This window comes from Impatiens glandulifera, chromosome 2 (assembly GCF_907164915.1).
Source record: "Impatiens glandulifera chromosome 2, dImpGla2.1, whole genome shotgun sequence".
Classification (NCBI taxonomy): Eukaryota; Viridiplantae; Streptophyta; class Magnoliopsida; order Ericales; family Balsaminaceae; genus Impatiens; species Impatiens glandulifera.
The window spans coordinates 51,419,629-51,434,836 of record NC_061863.1 but is presented as its reverse complement, the minus strand read 5'-3'; the positions used below and the strand labels follow the sequence as shown (position 1 = coordinate 51,434,836).

At 29.4% G+C, this 15,208-nt stretch overlaps 2 protein-coding genes across 2 annotated transcripts; both read left to right on the top strand.

Annotated features, from left to right (window-relative positions):
• The first annotated feature begins 194 nt into the window (after positions 1 to 194).
• Positions 195 to 4,575, top strand: LOC124925335 (fatty acid amide hydrolase-like). The gene is made up of 19 exons (XM_047465306.1): positions 195 to 399; positions 482 to 591; positions 1,490 to 1,550; positions 1,623 to 1,807; positions 1,872 to 2,001; positions 2,093 to 2,170; positions 2,262 to 2,409; positions 2,501 to 2,613; positions 2,722 to 2,797; positions 2,868 to 2,939; positions 3,015 to 3,063; positions 3,147 to 3,221; positions 3,302 to 3,382; positions 3,468 to 3,571; positions 3,644 to 3,736; positions 3,803 to 3,871; positions 3,944 to 4,008; positions 4,091 to 4,248; positions 4,334 to 4,575. The coding sequence occupies exons 1-19, from the start codon at positions 300 to 302 to the stop codon at positions 4,397 to 4,399; spliced, it is 1,833 nt and encodes a 610-aa protein (XP_047321262.1). The 5' UTR covers positions 195 to 299; the 3' UTR covers positions 4,400 to 4,575.
• Positions 4,576 to 9,058: 4,483 nt separating this feature from the next.
• LOC124925417 (CBS domain-containing protein CBSCBSPB3-like) lies at positions 9,059 to 15,129 on the top strand. Its single transcript, XM_047465410.1, has 15 exons — positions 9,059 to 9,337; positions 9,406 to 9,574; positions 9,654 to 9,786; positions 9,869 to 10,039; positions 10,514 to 10,592; positions 10,682 to 10,795; positions 10,979 to 11,045; positions 11,693 to 11,798; positions 11,872 to 11,930; positions 13,040 to 13,149; positions 13,227 to 13,360; positions 14,186 to 14,268; positions 14,334 to 14,423; positions 14,536 to 14,768; positions 14,953 to 15,129. Exons 1-15 carry the CDS (start codon positions 9,183 to 9,185, stop codon positions 14,969 to 14,971), a joined length of 1,722 nt encoding a protein of 573 aa, XP_047321366.1. The 5' UTR covers positions 9,059 to 9,182; the 3' UTR covers positions 14,972 to 15,129.
• The last annotated feature ends 79 nt before the right edge of the window (positions 15,130 to 15,208 follow it).

The window sequence follows — 15,208 nt, the reverse complement described above, 5'->3', positions numbered from 1 at the left end:
AAAATCCAAATAACCCATCCCCTTGATTAAACAACATATAAATCCAAAATTGTAAACAAGTTTTTCGTGATAGTGTAAGTCAAGTTGGTTTTCTCTTGTTTTCTCCGTCATTTTGAAGAGGCTATTTATTTCTGGGTCCCCCGATTGGCAATTATTTATTTATTTAACTCAATTTCTCTCTCTATATATGTATCACAAATTCTCTCTCTTTCTGTAATATTTGGTCTGCAATTCTATGTAACTTTCTCAGTCTAATTAACCGCACACACCAGCTTTATTGTTTCTTGTCCAATCGATCAATGGGAATGTTTCTGACCAAAGGGGTCGTTTACAAACCGGCCGCAAAGGTTGACCTTGGCCCTCACAGTGACGAAATTTACCGGCGTGCTTACGTCAAAGGTATACATACTCTGTTCTGTTTTTTTTTTGTTCATAAATGGATCATTTGAAATGTCTAAATTTTATTTATATATATATATAGCTCCTAGAATGGCTGGGCTACTGGTTAAGATCTTTGCAATGTTTCTGGAATCGAGGATTTTCGGCCCTATTCTTCTCTACTTTTTGAAGAGAAATAATCTAATTCACAAGGTATAATAATTAATTATTAAATAGAAGATATCACATTCTTTGTCTTCTATTTATTACTTTATATTTATGCCCATGTTATTTAATTTCCTAATTATACTTATTACAGTCATTTTCTCTCTCTAAACTTAATATCATCGTTACTGCTTTTGGCTTTGTTTTCGTGACCCACTATGACTATTATTTATCTTTTATAATTTGGAAATATTGTGAATTTAAATTAATGTTTTTGATAAAAATGTCAGTTCATATTTAAAATTTATAAAAAAAAAATAGAGTAATATACTAATGTTGATAATTTAATTGAGGTAGGTATCAAACTAGTTTTTTTTTTTTTTCTATTTATGTTGTATGCATTATAATTGATGTCCATATGCACCTACAAAAGAATTTATTTTATATTAAATATTATAATTATTTTTCTTCTCATTTTACCTTTTCATTTCTCCATAACTGTAAAAAATAATATTAATCTGGTTAGAACCCATATACAAAAGTATTTTTTTAATTAAGTTATATTAATAAACTTGTAAAATATATAATCAACATTTTAGGGTCATGATTCAATTTCTTATAACAAATTACAGGGTTGAAAGCTAGCATAATTTCAATTGAATAGTAATGAAAGACAAAAAAAGAGAAATAAAATAACAGACCATACTAAATAAATATATTGTTATATATTAATGAGTACATAACTATTCATCTACTTAGCCATAAGTACACATCTCATTTAATTTCCTGCCTTTCACATATATAGCTAGGTAGTTGGAAAATTGTTTTTTTATACACAATAAAATTATGTATTCCTAAAAGTCCAAATGTGTTATTTCTTTTTGTTAATAATTTATTTGAAATCTGATATTTTATACTTGCATTAATGATCTTATATATTAATCAGCTTGTTTCATATGCTGATTTGGAAGAAGACCCTGTATTTGTTCCATTGCAACCTTACGAAGGTAAAATTGTCGCGTTTATGATTTAGAAAAATGTCCAAAACCGCCTATTTCATTTATTTAATTATTTAACAGATGTTAAAGAACAAGATGTAATATCGATAGAGTCGAATCTATCTCCATCTTCGCAAGTGCAAGAGGCTATAGATTGCCTAAACCCGTCAAAAACTATATCAAGTAACATAAACTCGAGTTTTCGTAGATGGACTATATTAGATTACTCAAGAGCCTATACTTCAGGGAAGATAAATCCAAGAATGGTAAGTTTTTCACAACCATTATTTATTTCAATTGTTTTAGTATTAATTCAATGTTTCTAAACAGGTTGCAGAAAGATTTATAGCTGCTGTACAACAATCTTCCGAACCTTCACTTGACATGTCGTTCTTTATCAGTTACAATGTTGAAGATATTCTTCGACAAGCCAATGAGTCGACACTTCGATATGAAACAGGTATGAAATAGACTTGTCTCATTGTTAAGGATGTTTTTTAATGCTTAAAATTGTCATTGTTTACTATTTTATTTTGAGTGTGGCATTACAGGAGATCAATTATCAGCTTTGGATGGAGTTCTTGTGGCTATTAAAGATGAAATAGATTGTCTACCATATAAAACTACAGGTACCATATATATACATAAAAGCATAACATCTTGATCTCATGAATTAACATATCAATTCAAATCATTTAAGACTCATAATTGACATAACAGGGGGAACAAAGTGGCTGCAGAATGTAAGATCATGTGAAGACGATGCGTGTTGTGTTAAACGCTTACGATTATGTGGTGCTATTCTTGTCGGAAAGACAAATATGCATGAGCTTGGGGCAGGAACCAGTGGTATTAATCCTCACTACGGGTAACAACAACAACACCAACAACAATCTTAATCTATTTGATTTCATACTCTAATTTGTCGTTAATTTAGATGCATTTTATTATTATTACAGGGCAACCAGAAATCCATATAATCGCGATAAAATCTCTGGGGGTTCTTCGAGTGGATCTGCTGCTGTAGTTGCTGCTGGATTGTGCCCTGTTGCTCTTGGTGTTGATGGTGGAGGTGAAATTTATGTCAATTATCAATTACATTAATAATATTGATAATTATTAGTATTAGTATTTTTCATGCTAGTAATTTGAATATAATTGTTTGTTTATTTCATTTTAGGTTCGGTTAGAATGCCTGCTGCTCTATGTGGTGTTATTGGTTTGAAGCCAACTTTTGGTCGAGTTTCGCCATCAGGGTAAACACCAAAACAATTTTTTTTTTTCGAATATTGATAATTTTCTCACAAATTTTTTTTACTCTTGTAGTGTTCTTCCTCTGAATTGGACAGTTGGGATGGTTGGGGTACTTGCAGGAACTATTGAAGATGCTTTAATTGTGTAGGTTTCATTTTCTATAATTGAATACAACCTTTTAAAAACATTACTGTTGTAACTTGTTTATTTAAATTTCAGGTATACAGCTATAAGTGGTGAACTTCCCACCGCGGATAATTCAACAAAGGTATCATCAATCCACCGAGTTTAATTTTTGATGTAATGTTTGTTGATTTTGTGAATTTAATGTTGGTTTGTTTATGTAAATAGCATTATAACATACATTTGCCAATTCTGAAGTCACCAAACTATATATCAGGTGTAAGGCTAGCTAGATATGGAGAGGTAAATTACTAATAAATTTGTTATTATAACAAAGAATTTGAAAGTTTACAATAATATTTTGTTCATATTATATCAAACAGTGGTTCAATGATTGTTCTAAGGATGTTGGAGACTGCTGTTCTAGAGCAGTTGAGAAGCTTCAACATCATTATGGATGGGAGGTAACTCTGTTTTTTCTTGGTGACATACAAAATAAAAATAAAACAGTTAACATTCTTAAAAGATTGTTTGTTTTTTGTACTTAAGGTTGTAGATGTTAATGTACCCGAGATAGAAGTGATGCGATTGGCACATTATGTAACAATCGGTTCTGAGTGCAGCAATGCGATTGCATGTTATGTCGAAAAGCTGTATGTATCTGCCCTACTTTTTTTTTCCTTAATGAAATTGTTTAATCTAAATGAAAATAAAAATATCAATAGGGGTACGAAAGAATTCGGTTGGGATGCAAAGGTGGCTCTTTCTGTTTATCAGTCTTTCAGCAGCAGGGAGTATCTAAATGCTCAAAAGATTAGGTATGGAAAAGATTTATAAAAAAAAAACATTATGAAGAATTGTCTTAACATTTTTGGTCATGTCAGGAACCGTCAAATGCAATTACATAAGCGTATATTCGACGAGGCAGATGTTATTGTCACACCAACAACAGGGTATTAATTTGAAATTTCATTTAACCTATTAAAAGTTGTTTGTTTTTTTTATATTTTCTATACGATTGACAGGGTAACTGCGTACACAATATACAACGATGCATTGAAAACGGGTGAACTTGACTATGTCAATGGAGGTGGGTAACTAAAACATGTTCAAACAAGTGTTTTTTCGTCGATTTCTCTAAAAACAATTCTATTTTTTTTTGGAATTTTCAGCTGCACTAGTGAGGTTTTCAATATCAGGGAATTTCTTGGGATTGCCAGCAGTGACTGTACCAGTTGGATATGACAAAAATGGATTGCCAATTGGACTTCAGTTCATTGGAAAACCATGGTCTGAAGCTACATTGATTCAAATAGCTTATGCAATGCAGGTAATGGATTTATTTAATTAATTCATTCATTCAATCATATAATTTAGCTATTTTAATGATATATATTATTGTGTTTTGGTTCTAGGCTTTGTGTATTTCAGAGTGTAGACAGCCAGAAGTTTTCTATGATCTGCTCAAAGAAGAAGATTGAATATATATGATCAAGCCTTGAAGTTTTTATAATAAATAAGATGATGATTTCAGAATGTATCTGAGTTATTGACTGACTTTCTCTTCTTTCTATTTTTCAATTATGTAAAGTTAGTTGAATTTATGGAGGAATGCTAAGATGGGACTTAATAATTTATAAATTAAAGTTTGACAAGATATTCAAATAAATGCATGAATTTTGATGATATGATTAATGCATTAAACAAAAATTCTTTTGGAGTTTGATTTTGTTCCATTTTTTTAAAATGAAAATATTGTTTCAGGAAAAAATAAGTTATTAATTAGTTAGATTAATAGATAAAAAAATAAAAACATTTTAATGATACAATGATAAATAAATAGGTAGTTAAAAGTTTAGTATCAACTACTTACTTCCAACCTTGTCAATGACACTTAGACTAAAAAAAATGTTTATTATTGATTACATAATTGTTGGTTTTTAATGAAAATTGAGCTAAAACTTTTTAATTATTGATGACGATAATGTTTACCCTTAGTGACTATCAATACTTATTCAAATCTTTATGTAATAATTTTTAAATATGAAAAGATAATTAGTTTTAGAGGAAATAGATGTTTATGAGATTGGATCTTCTGCTCCCAAACATTTCCTGTTCTCCCTGTGAGAAAGGGTAAAACAATCTTTTCAAAAAAAAAAAAAAAAAAAAAAATCCACTTTACCTCTCTAATAAGAACAAAGAACATGTGAAGTTTGGTAGCAAACAATCCTATGAGGATGTTTATAGATAACATGTGTGATGTTCTTGATAAATGAATGCTTGAAACAATAGAAGACTTGCATAAATGCATATATTTCAGGATTTGAAAATAAAAATAATACGAGATCGTCTAAGGGAAAAGAAACAAAACCGAAAAGTCTTATGTCGATTAAAAATGATAAGCTCGTCTCTCTCAATTAAAATAATGCAATATTGAATATTAAATTAATTTTTCATATTATGGGTGTAAATGAGTCGAGTCGCTCGTGTGTCAATCGGTCAAAGTTCGATTCGAGTTCGAACCGAGTTCGAGCCATCTCTTTTGAGATTCGAACCGAATTTAAGCTTAGGTAAGACTCGCTTGATGGCTCGTCGAGTTTTTTCGAGTCTAATCATATATTTTTTTATTTATTATATTTTACTTTTTAATCAAAATTTGAAACATACCCATAAGATTATATATGTGCTTATTGCTTATCTCCTCCCCAAAATCCAATTATCTACCTAACCCTATTTACTATCTTGTTTTCCAAATTCCAAATTCGGACTCTTTGAATGATTTTGATTGTTCTTAGTCATCTCATGTTCAGTCTACAACAATATACTATGAAATTTTGATAAATGAAACTAGTTAGAATAAAAATTTACTAGGAAATTTTAAATTTTAGAATAGACTTGCCCTACATGACAATATTATTTTTGTTAATCATTATACAAAAATATTATATTTATTTAATATAACATAAAATATATGTATCGATGAGAAATATTATCGATATTATAGGTATATCAAAAATATTTAACGGCAATATATCGAGAATATCAAATTTTTCGGTATATCGAAAAAAAGTAAGGTATGTTACTGATGGATAGTTTCCCAAACTAACCTTGTTTGGCATTCACTTTCCCAAACTAACCTAGTTTGTTCATTCATTCCTAAACTAACCTAGTTTACTATTCAAACTCAATTTTTTTAATTTATTCTTTTTACATTTAAAATTCATTATATATAAAACTAAATTATTTATATTTTAATATATATTTTAAATTATTATTTTTATAAATTCAATTGTTTATATTTTGATATATATAATTTAAATTTGATTATTTTTTTTATAAATTTAATTATTTATATTTTAATATATATATATATATATTTACATTTTAATTATTATTTATATATATAATAAATATTCCCTTTAACATTTCTAATAAATAATTGATAAATACTAATAAATTTAAAATATTTTAACTATAATAATATAATAATTATATATTCATAAAAACGTTTTTAAATTTATCAATTATTTATTAAATATAATAACATTTTTAATTAATATTTTAACCATATAAGTATGGTAATATTTTTATTATATTTAATAAATAATTGATAAATTTAAAAACGCGAATATTTAATTATTATATTGTTAGGGTTAAAATATTTTAAATTTATTAGTATCCAACAATTATTTATTAGAATTATTTAATATTTATTACACTATATAAATAATAATTGAAATGTAAATATATATATATATATATTAAAATACAAATAATCAAATTTATAAAAAATAATTATATTTAAATTATATATCAAAATATAAATAATCTAATTTATAAAAATAATAATTTAAAATATATATCAAAATATAAATAATTTAGTTTATATAAATAATAATTTAAAATATATATCAAAATATAAACTTTATATATAATAAATTTTAAATATAAAAAAATAAATAAATAAATAAAACTGAGTTTGAATAGTAAACTAGGTTAGTTTGGGAATGAATGAACAAACTAGGTTAATTTAGGAAAGTGAACGCCAAACTAGGTTATTTTGGGAAACCGTTCGTTACTGATGCCGAAATTATTGGTACGGTAAAAGGTATGAGATTTTTAATATTTTGGTATATAAAGATATACCAAAATAATGTTTATAAATTAAAAAATATTACTTATAAGGAAATAAATAAATTTGATATTAATTTAATTATAAAAATATAATTTTAAAAAATCAAATTAAAATATAATTTTACTATAATATTATTTAATATATGCAATATCAATTTATTATATTTTATAAAATATAAAACTATTTTTTATTTCACTGTAAAGTGTTATTTTTTAAAATAAATTTAATGGAGTTTAATATATTTTCAAGTTAATCTTAAATACAATACACAACTTGAAAATATTCTTCTTGAGAAATTCTCGACTTTTATTTGCATCTCATTGTACAGTCTACACAACACAATAATCTTTATTTTATGAACTATGTTTTAATTTATGATTGTCTTTTTTATTAATATGTAAATAAGAATTTAAATATTTGTGTGGTGAACTACTCATTGATTGATGAAGGGTGATTTAGGTTTTTTATAATATAAAAACTTAATATATAAATATATTTAAATTCGAACTTTTCGAGCCGAACTCGAGTTTATGATTATATAATCGAGCTGAGTTCAAACTTACTATTGAAAGCTCGATCGAGCTTGAGCCGAGCCAATAAAAAACGAGTCGAGACAAACTCGAGTCAGGATTAATTCAAGTTCTGCTCATTTACATCCCTATTGCATATGTCATTTATGAGTCAAATATGATACTGGGTTTTATATCAAGTCATATTATAAACTAACGAAATGTTTTTAATAAGGTCTATAATTATATGGACCAAGTAAAATAAAATAAAATTGTAATAGACTAGTGAATTAAAAAAAAAAACCATTGACAATGTATGCATTATATATTACACCTATTCAATCGAAATTACATAACATTAGAAATCATAATTCTAAGGATTCAATCAATTTTTATATAATTTATATGGATTCAGTCAATTTAGATTTAATTTCTTAAATCTACCTAAATCTAATCTCATATAATCTTATTTATTTTCTATATCTTAGAAGGGTTAAAAGTCAAAATTTATAAATATTGGTGGCAAAATTTTGATCGAAATTTTGATCGGACTAAATTGACATTTGAATTTTTAATTATTTAATTATTAAAATATTTTTTATATTTAAAATTAATATAAATATTATTGTATAAAAAAGAAAATTGTACCATTCAATATTGAGCACGTGGCGTAAAAGCGTGGTGTCAGACTTTATCTATTAGCCTATCACACTTAAAAGCATGAGCACCTCTCAAATATATAATTACAACTTATTCAATTAAAGCTTTTTATTTTTTATTCAGTTTTTGTTTTATATTTTTTTTTATAGTTAGTCAATACTTTTGATATAATTACTAAGAAAATAAATTGAGTTTGTTTAATTTTGAAACCATATAGTTTCAAGGCATAATAATTTTGTTTCAAGGTTGTTATTTAAATTACAATTAAATTGTATACTTTATATAAAAAAAATTGTGTTACAAGTTGATTATTATTATTTTTATTAAAGTCAATATATATATATATATATATATATATATATATATATATATATATATATATATATATATATATATATATATATAGTCATGATATTTCCCTCTAATTTAATATGCTTTTAATAAAGGTTTAAGAAAATATTAACTACTCAAAACAATCTTAAATATAAATATAGTTGACCATTCAATTCTATTAATAAAAATTAATATATACCCTTTTTGTACTTTATACTTAATTTATCTACTTTTCACATTATATATATATTTTTTAAGATCATTCAAATATCAAATACCAGGATTAAAGTAAGTCATGTAAGTTTTTTATATGAAAAAATAAATAAATAATTGACATTCATTTTATATATAATTATTTACAAATAGTTATATAATTTATATGAAAAAAACAGATTAAAAAACAAAACAATTGAATGGAGATGGGTTGACTTTCTGTGGTGTTTTTGCCCCGTTGGAGATAATTTTTAAAATCCGGGCTTCTATTCGTGGAGGCACATTTTGCTATTATGCTCCCATTTGGCTGCTTCCATTTCCATTTACGAATGTTTCTAAGCTTCTCTCACTAGAACTGGGCTATAACTTTTCACTTGATTCCTTCCAATTCTTTTACTATTTTCTTTCTAAACGATGAGTGGTCAGGTGGCTCCAGCTCCGAAGAAGAGCACCAGCACCAGCAGCTTGAATCAGAAGCGAAATCCATCCACTTTGAGAAAAACGTCTTCCCAGACAGACTACGGGATGATTAATGGAGCCAAATCCAAGCCTTCTTCGCCTAACCAATCGTGGGTTTTTTTCTTTCTTTTGTAAGACATGATTATTCCTTCTTAAAACAGAGATATGGGTTTTTCAGGTCTGGTCTTGGAGAAAGGACGGTGAAAAAACTGAGGTTGTCTAAGGCATTTACAATTCCTGATGGTACAACTGTTTCTGATGCTTGCCGGAGAATGGCTGCTCGCCGGGCTGATGCCGTTCTGTTGACTGATTCAAACGGATTGCTTTCTGGAATTGTCACTGACAAGGTTATTAAGTTACCTTCATGTTTTACACCTTTCTATCAAGATTGGCTATCTTTGACAATGATTTATACTATTTTATTAGGATATTGTTACAAGAGTTATAGCTGAAGAATTGAGAGCAGACCAGACTGTTATTTCTAAAATTATGACAAAGAATCCTACCTTTGTCACGTCAGATTCATTGGCCATTGAAGCCCTTCAGAAGATGGTCCAAGGTCAGTTCTACACCTATTTATGTGTTTTCCATATTCAGTAACATGTGTTATAATAATCTTGTTTGATCATCTTTTGCATCAGGAAAATTCAGGCATCTTCCTGTTGTAGAAAATGGGGAAGTTGTTGCCTTGTTGGATATTACTAAATGCCTTTACGATGCCATATTCAAAATGGAGAAAGCTGCAGAGCAGGGTAGTGCCATTGCAGCTGCAGTTGAAGGTGTGGAACGCCAGTTTGGAAGTGATTTCTCAGGTTCCGTGACTTCAATGAATATGAGTTTGAGATTAAGAATGCTTACTAATTTCTGAAGTAACTATTGTGTATCCTTGGGATTGTTTTGGTCATTTTTCTGTCTTTGATCAATTTTAATAACATAAGTTACTGATATCATGTTATTTTTATGAAAATTATTGTTGTTATAGTTAATTTGGTTTTATCTAAAATCTTCAGTCCAAAACCACTTATTTTATTTATCCGCAAAATTACAATAGCAGAGGCAGATCACTAGTAAAGTTGATGTTCATTTGTGATCATAAGTGACGGTCTCAATACAACTGTTCATTCACAATATGACAATTTTAGGATAGATTGATGTCTTATTCACTTGCAAAGTTGTTAGTGTTCTTTTATTAGGTGTTTTACTTAGTTATAAATATTTAACCTTTTTCCAGAGTATATTACATCTTTATACATGCTAATGTTTGTTATTATTGAATTCTCTTGCAGCTCCATCAGCCTTCATTGAAACACTCAAAGAGCGAATGTTCAAACCCTCCTTGTCAACAATTATTGGTGAAAATGCAAAGTAATTCTCACAAATCTTCAGTGATGAGCATTTACATTCTGTAACATGTGCACATGATTTGTTCAGTGACATGCCACTTGTATTTCTAGTGTTGCAGTAGTATCACCATCAGATGCTGTCAATGTTGCTGCCAAGATGATGCAAGAATCGCGAGTTAGCGCTGTTGTTATTGCCCCCGAGAACAAGATACTGGGGATATTGACGTAATGTTTCTTTCAGCATCAATGATTTTCCTTCTGAATAAAAAAAGAGGAAAAGCTCTAAAAGATCAAGAAAACAGTTCTATAAAAACATTTTTGATTTTATTGAATTAACAAATTGATTTTCTTCTTCTTTGGTTATTGTTTTGCCCTGTTTCTTATTGCATGTTATTTTTATTTATCCAGTTCAAAGGACATCCTTATGCGAGTGGTTAGCCAGAATCTTTCACCTGAGTTGACTGCTGTTGAAAAGGTCTGAAATCTGATTTATTTCTATTGTGTTATGACCATTTCAAATTATACATCCCATTTGTTGGAACTGTCAATACCAAGTCTAAGTATATGTAATCGGATATAGTTTTGCTTGAAAGAATTCTGCAAGTGGAAATGATGCATACAAATGAGTTTCGCATGTTTTAAATCATCTACCTTCTCTTTCCAATGTTCTTTCACTATTGCAGTGAGTAAAAACTTCACGATGAATGTTTTTCTTTTTCAATTTATTGTAGAAACATGAAACACTTAATTTTATTACCTTCTCCCCCATCTGGAATATTTTCCCTAAACTGACAAGCATATAAACTTTTTGCCCCTTTTGAGTACATCTAAAATTGTAAAGACAGACAAGTTTATTATTCTGACAAGGATCAATGACATGACTATCCATTTTCAGAAGATGAATCTTTCTTTATGCTGTCGATTGTATTTAAACAATCTTAAGCCAAATATTTCTTCATTGTTGTTAATAGATTTGAACATCTAAGGACATGCATGTGTATCTTATTACTATCCAAGATATGCAGCAACTTATGTGATACATTACTTTCATGTTTCATCTTCAATAACTTACGTCAACTCTATTTGTACCATCTGTATCTCATTTACGTGTTATCCTTTAAGGTGATGACTCCAAACCCTGTATTTGTGACCTTGGAGAGTACAATCCTGGAAGCATTGCATATCATGCATGATGGAAAGTTCTTACATCTTCCTGTTGTAGACAAAAGTGAGAAATACTTCCTTTTAAACAAATGAGAAGAAAAGTCTTCAAACATATTAATGATTTCCTGGCTCAGCAGATGGAAACTTTGCTGCTTGTGTAGATGTTCTCCAAATCACTCATGCAGTAATATCTATGGTAAGGTTTCTGCTATGCTGTTGCATTTTATTGATGTAGTTTGCAAAACGTTCTTTTACGTTTTTTGTCTTGATTATTGTTTGAGATCTTCATATCTGTCTCATAGCAGATCAATATCATACAATGAAAAAGAAAATGACTTTCAGTTGCCTAAAATTCAAACTTAATTAAGTACATATGTTTCTGGCATTTATCTGTGGCTCATGTTAGGCTGAGAATACTTTTGTATATAAAGTAATTTCACAGTATTCATTGTATATGAGAATGTAGAGCAGTAAGGGTCTAAACTTGACCATTGTTGCAGAAAATAAAAAATATGATTCCTTGTCTCTTGCAATATAATATGTCATTAGTCAGGAATGGAAAGGAAACAATTCAATTTCCATCAATATTAACTCATAGTAAAGTGATGAAGATTTTTTTTAGCTTATGGACCTTCAGAAGTGTTCTCTGCAGCTTAATGAGTAGTGTGCTATAAAACTTATTGGTAGGGTAAAGGCCTTACAAAGTGTTCTGTAGCTTAAATGGAAGCTACTGTATAAAAAGTTGTTGCATCATTCAATGTATTATGTTATCCAAGATGGTGTTAAGTTAGGATAGGGGTTGCATAATAGCATATAACAAGCAGAACCCATCTAGCCCAAAAAAGAACATAAAGAGAAAAAAAGTCAGTTTAATCCTTTGTGAGATCCTGTAAATTTGAATTCAAACAATAATAACATTAATGCTACATCATTTCTCTCAAACTTTGCATTGAAATTACCTCTGGTTCCTAAATTGGGTGGGTGTCGGATTAGGACAACCACGACTAGCTTCATAAATTGCTTACTCGGTAATTTGTGCTTATGCTAATATACATGTCAAACATGGATCATTTTAACCCTTGCATTAACTTTATTAAATCTGGACAACAATCTAACCATATTATCTTTGGGAAACAGTGCTGGACTCCTTTCAAGGCATTCATTTACTAGTGTATTTGACTCACCTGTCTTGTGGATGAGCTGACCATTATGTTTTCAGTTCCATTTCATGTTCAGTAGCATTATAGCCTTCCTAAAGACAAGATATTGCTCCTCATGAGGGTACCTACTACTTTTCTATCTCAGATTGAGAACAGTTCTGGCGGTGCAGTTAATGACATTGCAAACACAATTATGCAGAAGTTCTGGGATTCAGCAATTTCCCAAGAACTACCCGATGATTATGAAAATAAAAGGTATTTTGTGCTGGTGCATTGATATGTTACTGCAGGATTTTTGTTTCATCACCTTGTTTAGGGTATTCTTTTTGCAGTGAGATGTCCATGCCTGAGGGAATGACACCTGATGGGGCAGAACATGGAAAGAATTATCCATCTCTTGGCATTGGAAACTCATTTACCTTCAAATTTGAAGACTGCAATGGTCGAATACACCGATTTAATTTTGGTGAGTTTCTCTTGCCGACACCCGATCTTGTGGCATAGCACTGAAACTTCTTTTCTGATATATATACATGCAATGAATATGAAATTTTCTATCTTTCCTCCTGGAATATTGGCTGACCCAAGTGGCAAACCTTCTTTTATGAGTTTGGAAAAACCTTTACAAATGTTTGACTGACAACTTCTGATATATATAAATGCAAGGTTGAAGTGAGCTGAGTTTGTAACTAAAAATGGCTGGTACGGTGTAATGTGACGAGTATAGGACTGTTTTTCCTTGTGAATGGACAAACCGGGCATGATGTTGTCACAGTTGTCTAAATTGATAGTTCTGTCCAGTAAGAGAAAGTTCTTGTTAATTAGTGATTTTGATCTCCTCCATTATTGATGTTGATTTCGGTAACATGTTTTGTAGTCTAGGAAACACAGACTTCAATTATTCAATAGAATTATTAATATGGGACAAAATTCCTAAATACTTAGTCAACTAGTTTGTATGAAATTCATAATTATGTAGTTAATATGGTCAGACTTCTAGTATTGTGTGTAAATTGTTTCTTGTTCCTTAAAAGTTTTTGTGTGGAATTTAGTTAATAGGAAGAAATACAGGACAATTATGATCCATTGTCAGATGTTTATATATGCCGTAATCCCTGCAATATTCTTTATTTAGCTATTTTACTATTATGCTATATAAGGTTCTAATATTTTCTAGAAGGAATTAATCACTATCGAATGGTAAAAAAGGCAGCCTTTGGTCCCAAACATGGTTAAGAATGCTAGTTTGAAGCTTGAACCAATGTTCAGATATTCCTTTGAACTATTGCAGGCACTGAGAATCTTGGTGAGCTTCTTGCTGCTATAGTTGTAAGACTTGGCATTTCTGACAATCAAAGCCGTCCTCATATTTTGGTATGTAAAATATATTTGTTATCTAAGCAAAGATGATTCTTGGTGATATTTTTATAATTTTGTAGTATCAAGACGATGAAGGCGACAAGGTTCTCCTTACAAACGATGCTGATCTTGTTAGTGCTGTTGGTCATGCGAAATCAGCAGGGCTAAAGGTGACATCTCTATTATATTAGCCCAATCTTTTGGTGTCCTGAGCTCATCAAGATGTTAAGTTTTTGTTCTCTAATGGGTGAAGGTGTGGATAATATCTTGATCATTTTGCAGGTCCTAAGATTACATTTTGATTATCCAGAGGTGAAAAGCGAGGAAACTAGCGAGTCAAAAGACACAATTGAGACAGAAAACAGATGCATTACGGAGACAGAAAAAAGAGGAATCCGGTCTCTCCAGTATAGTATTTTGGCTGGAACTGTAGCTGTGGTGGGAATTGGAGTGTTAGTATATCTGAAACGTGCCAATCTTGGACCCTTTCTGCAAAGAACATGGCAAAGAAACCAGTAAGGTGGTTGGTTAATTTATTTTCCAAGGAGAACAAAATTTGAAAGTTATGCCACAAGGTGTTTTAACAGCAGCATTGTGAATTTATACATTAAAATTGTTACTGCAAATACCACAATAAAGAGAGGTATTGAAACTCTTGTTATTTCGCATTGAATTTGTAAGTGCACGTCGCTTTTGCAGGATAAATAATTCCACATAATAAAGGATGTGCGGGTTTTCAACCGAATTTTGGCTGTTGGATGGTGTGTATGTATCCTTTCTAATTGCAAATTATTCCTATTTGTAAGGCTTCTGTATGTCAATTTTAGGCATGTTTTATCATTTGAACAATGAAATGAATGATATTCTAGTTGCAGAGGTGGATAATTCTCTCTTTTTATTTTATTTTTTGCAATCAGGATTTGTTTAATAGATGCCAAAAGGCTTAATTTTGAAT

Excerpts from the sequence above, each read along its gene's own strand:
- LOC124925335 (XM_047465306.1), top strand. The coding sequence starts at position 300 with ATGGGAATGTTTCTGACCAAAGGGGTCGTTTACAAACCGGCCGCAAAG. Across the intron at positions 2,798-2,867 it reads GGTCGAGTTTCGCCATCAGG|TGTTCTTCCTCTGAATTGGA; the intron begins GTAAACACCAAA and ends TTACTCTTGTAG. Across the intron at positions 3,383-3,467 it reads AACATCATTATGGATGGGAG|GTTGTAGATGTTAATGTACC; the intron begins GTAACTCTGTTT and ends TTTGTACTTAAG.
- LOC124925417 (XM_047465410.1), top strand. The coding sequence starts at position 9,183 with ATGAGTGGTCAGGTGGCTCCAGCTCCGAAGAAGAGCACCAGCACCAGC. Across the intron at positions 9,787-9,868 it reads CCTTCAGAAGATGGTCCAAG|GAAAATTCAGGCATCTTCCT; the intron begins GTCAGTTCTACA and ends CTTTTGCATCAG. Across the intron at positions 10,593-10,681 it reads ATTATTGGTGAAAATGCAAA|TGTTGCAGTAGTATCACCAT; the intron begins GTAATTCTCACA and ends TTGTATTTCTAG.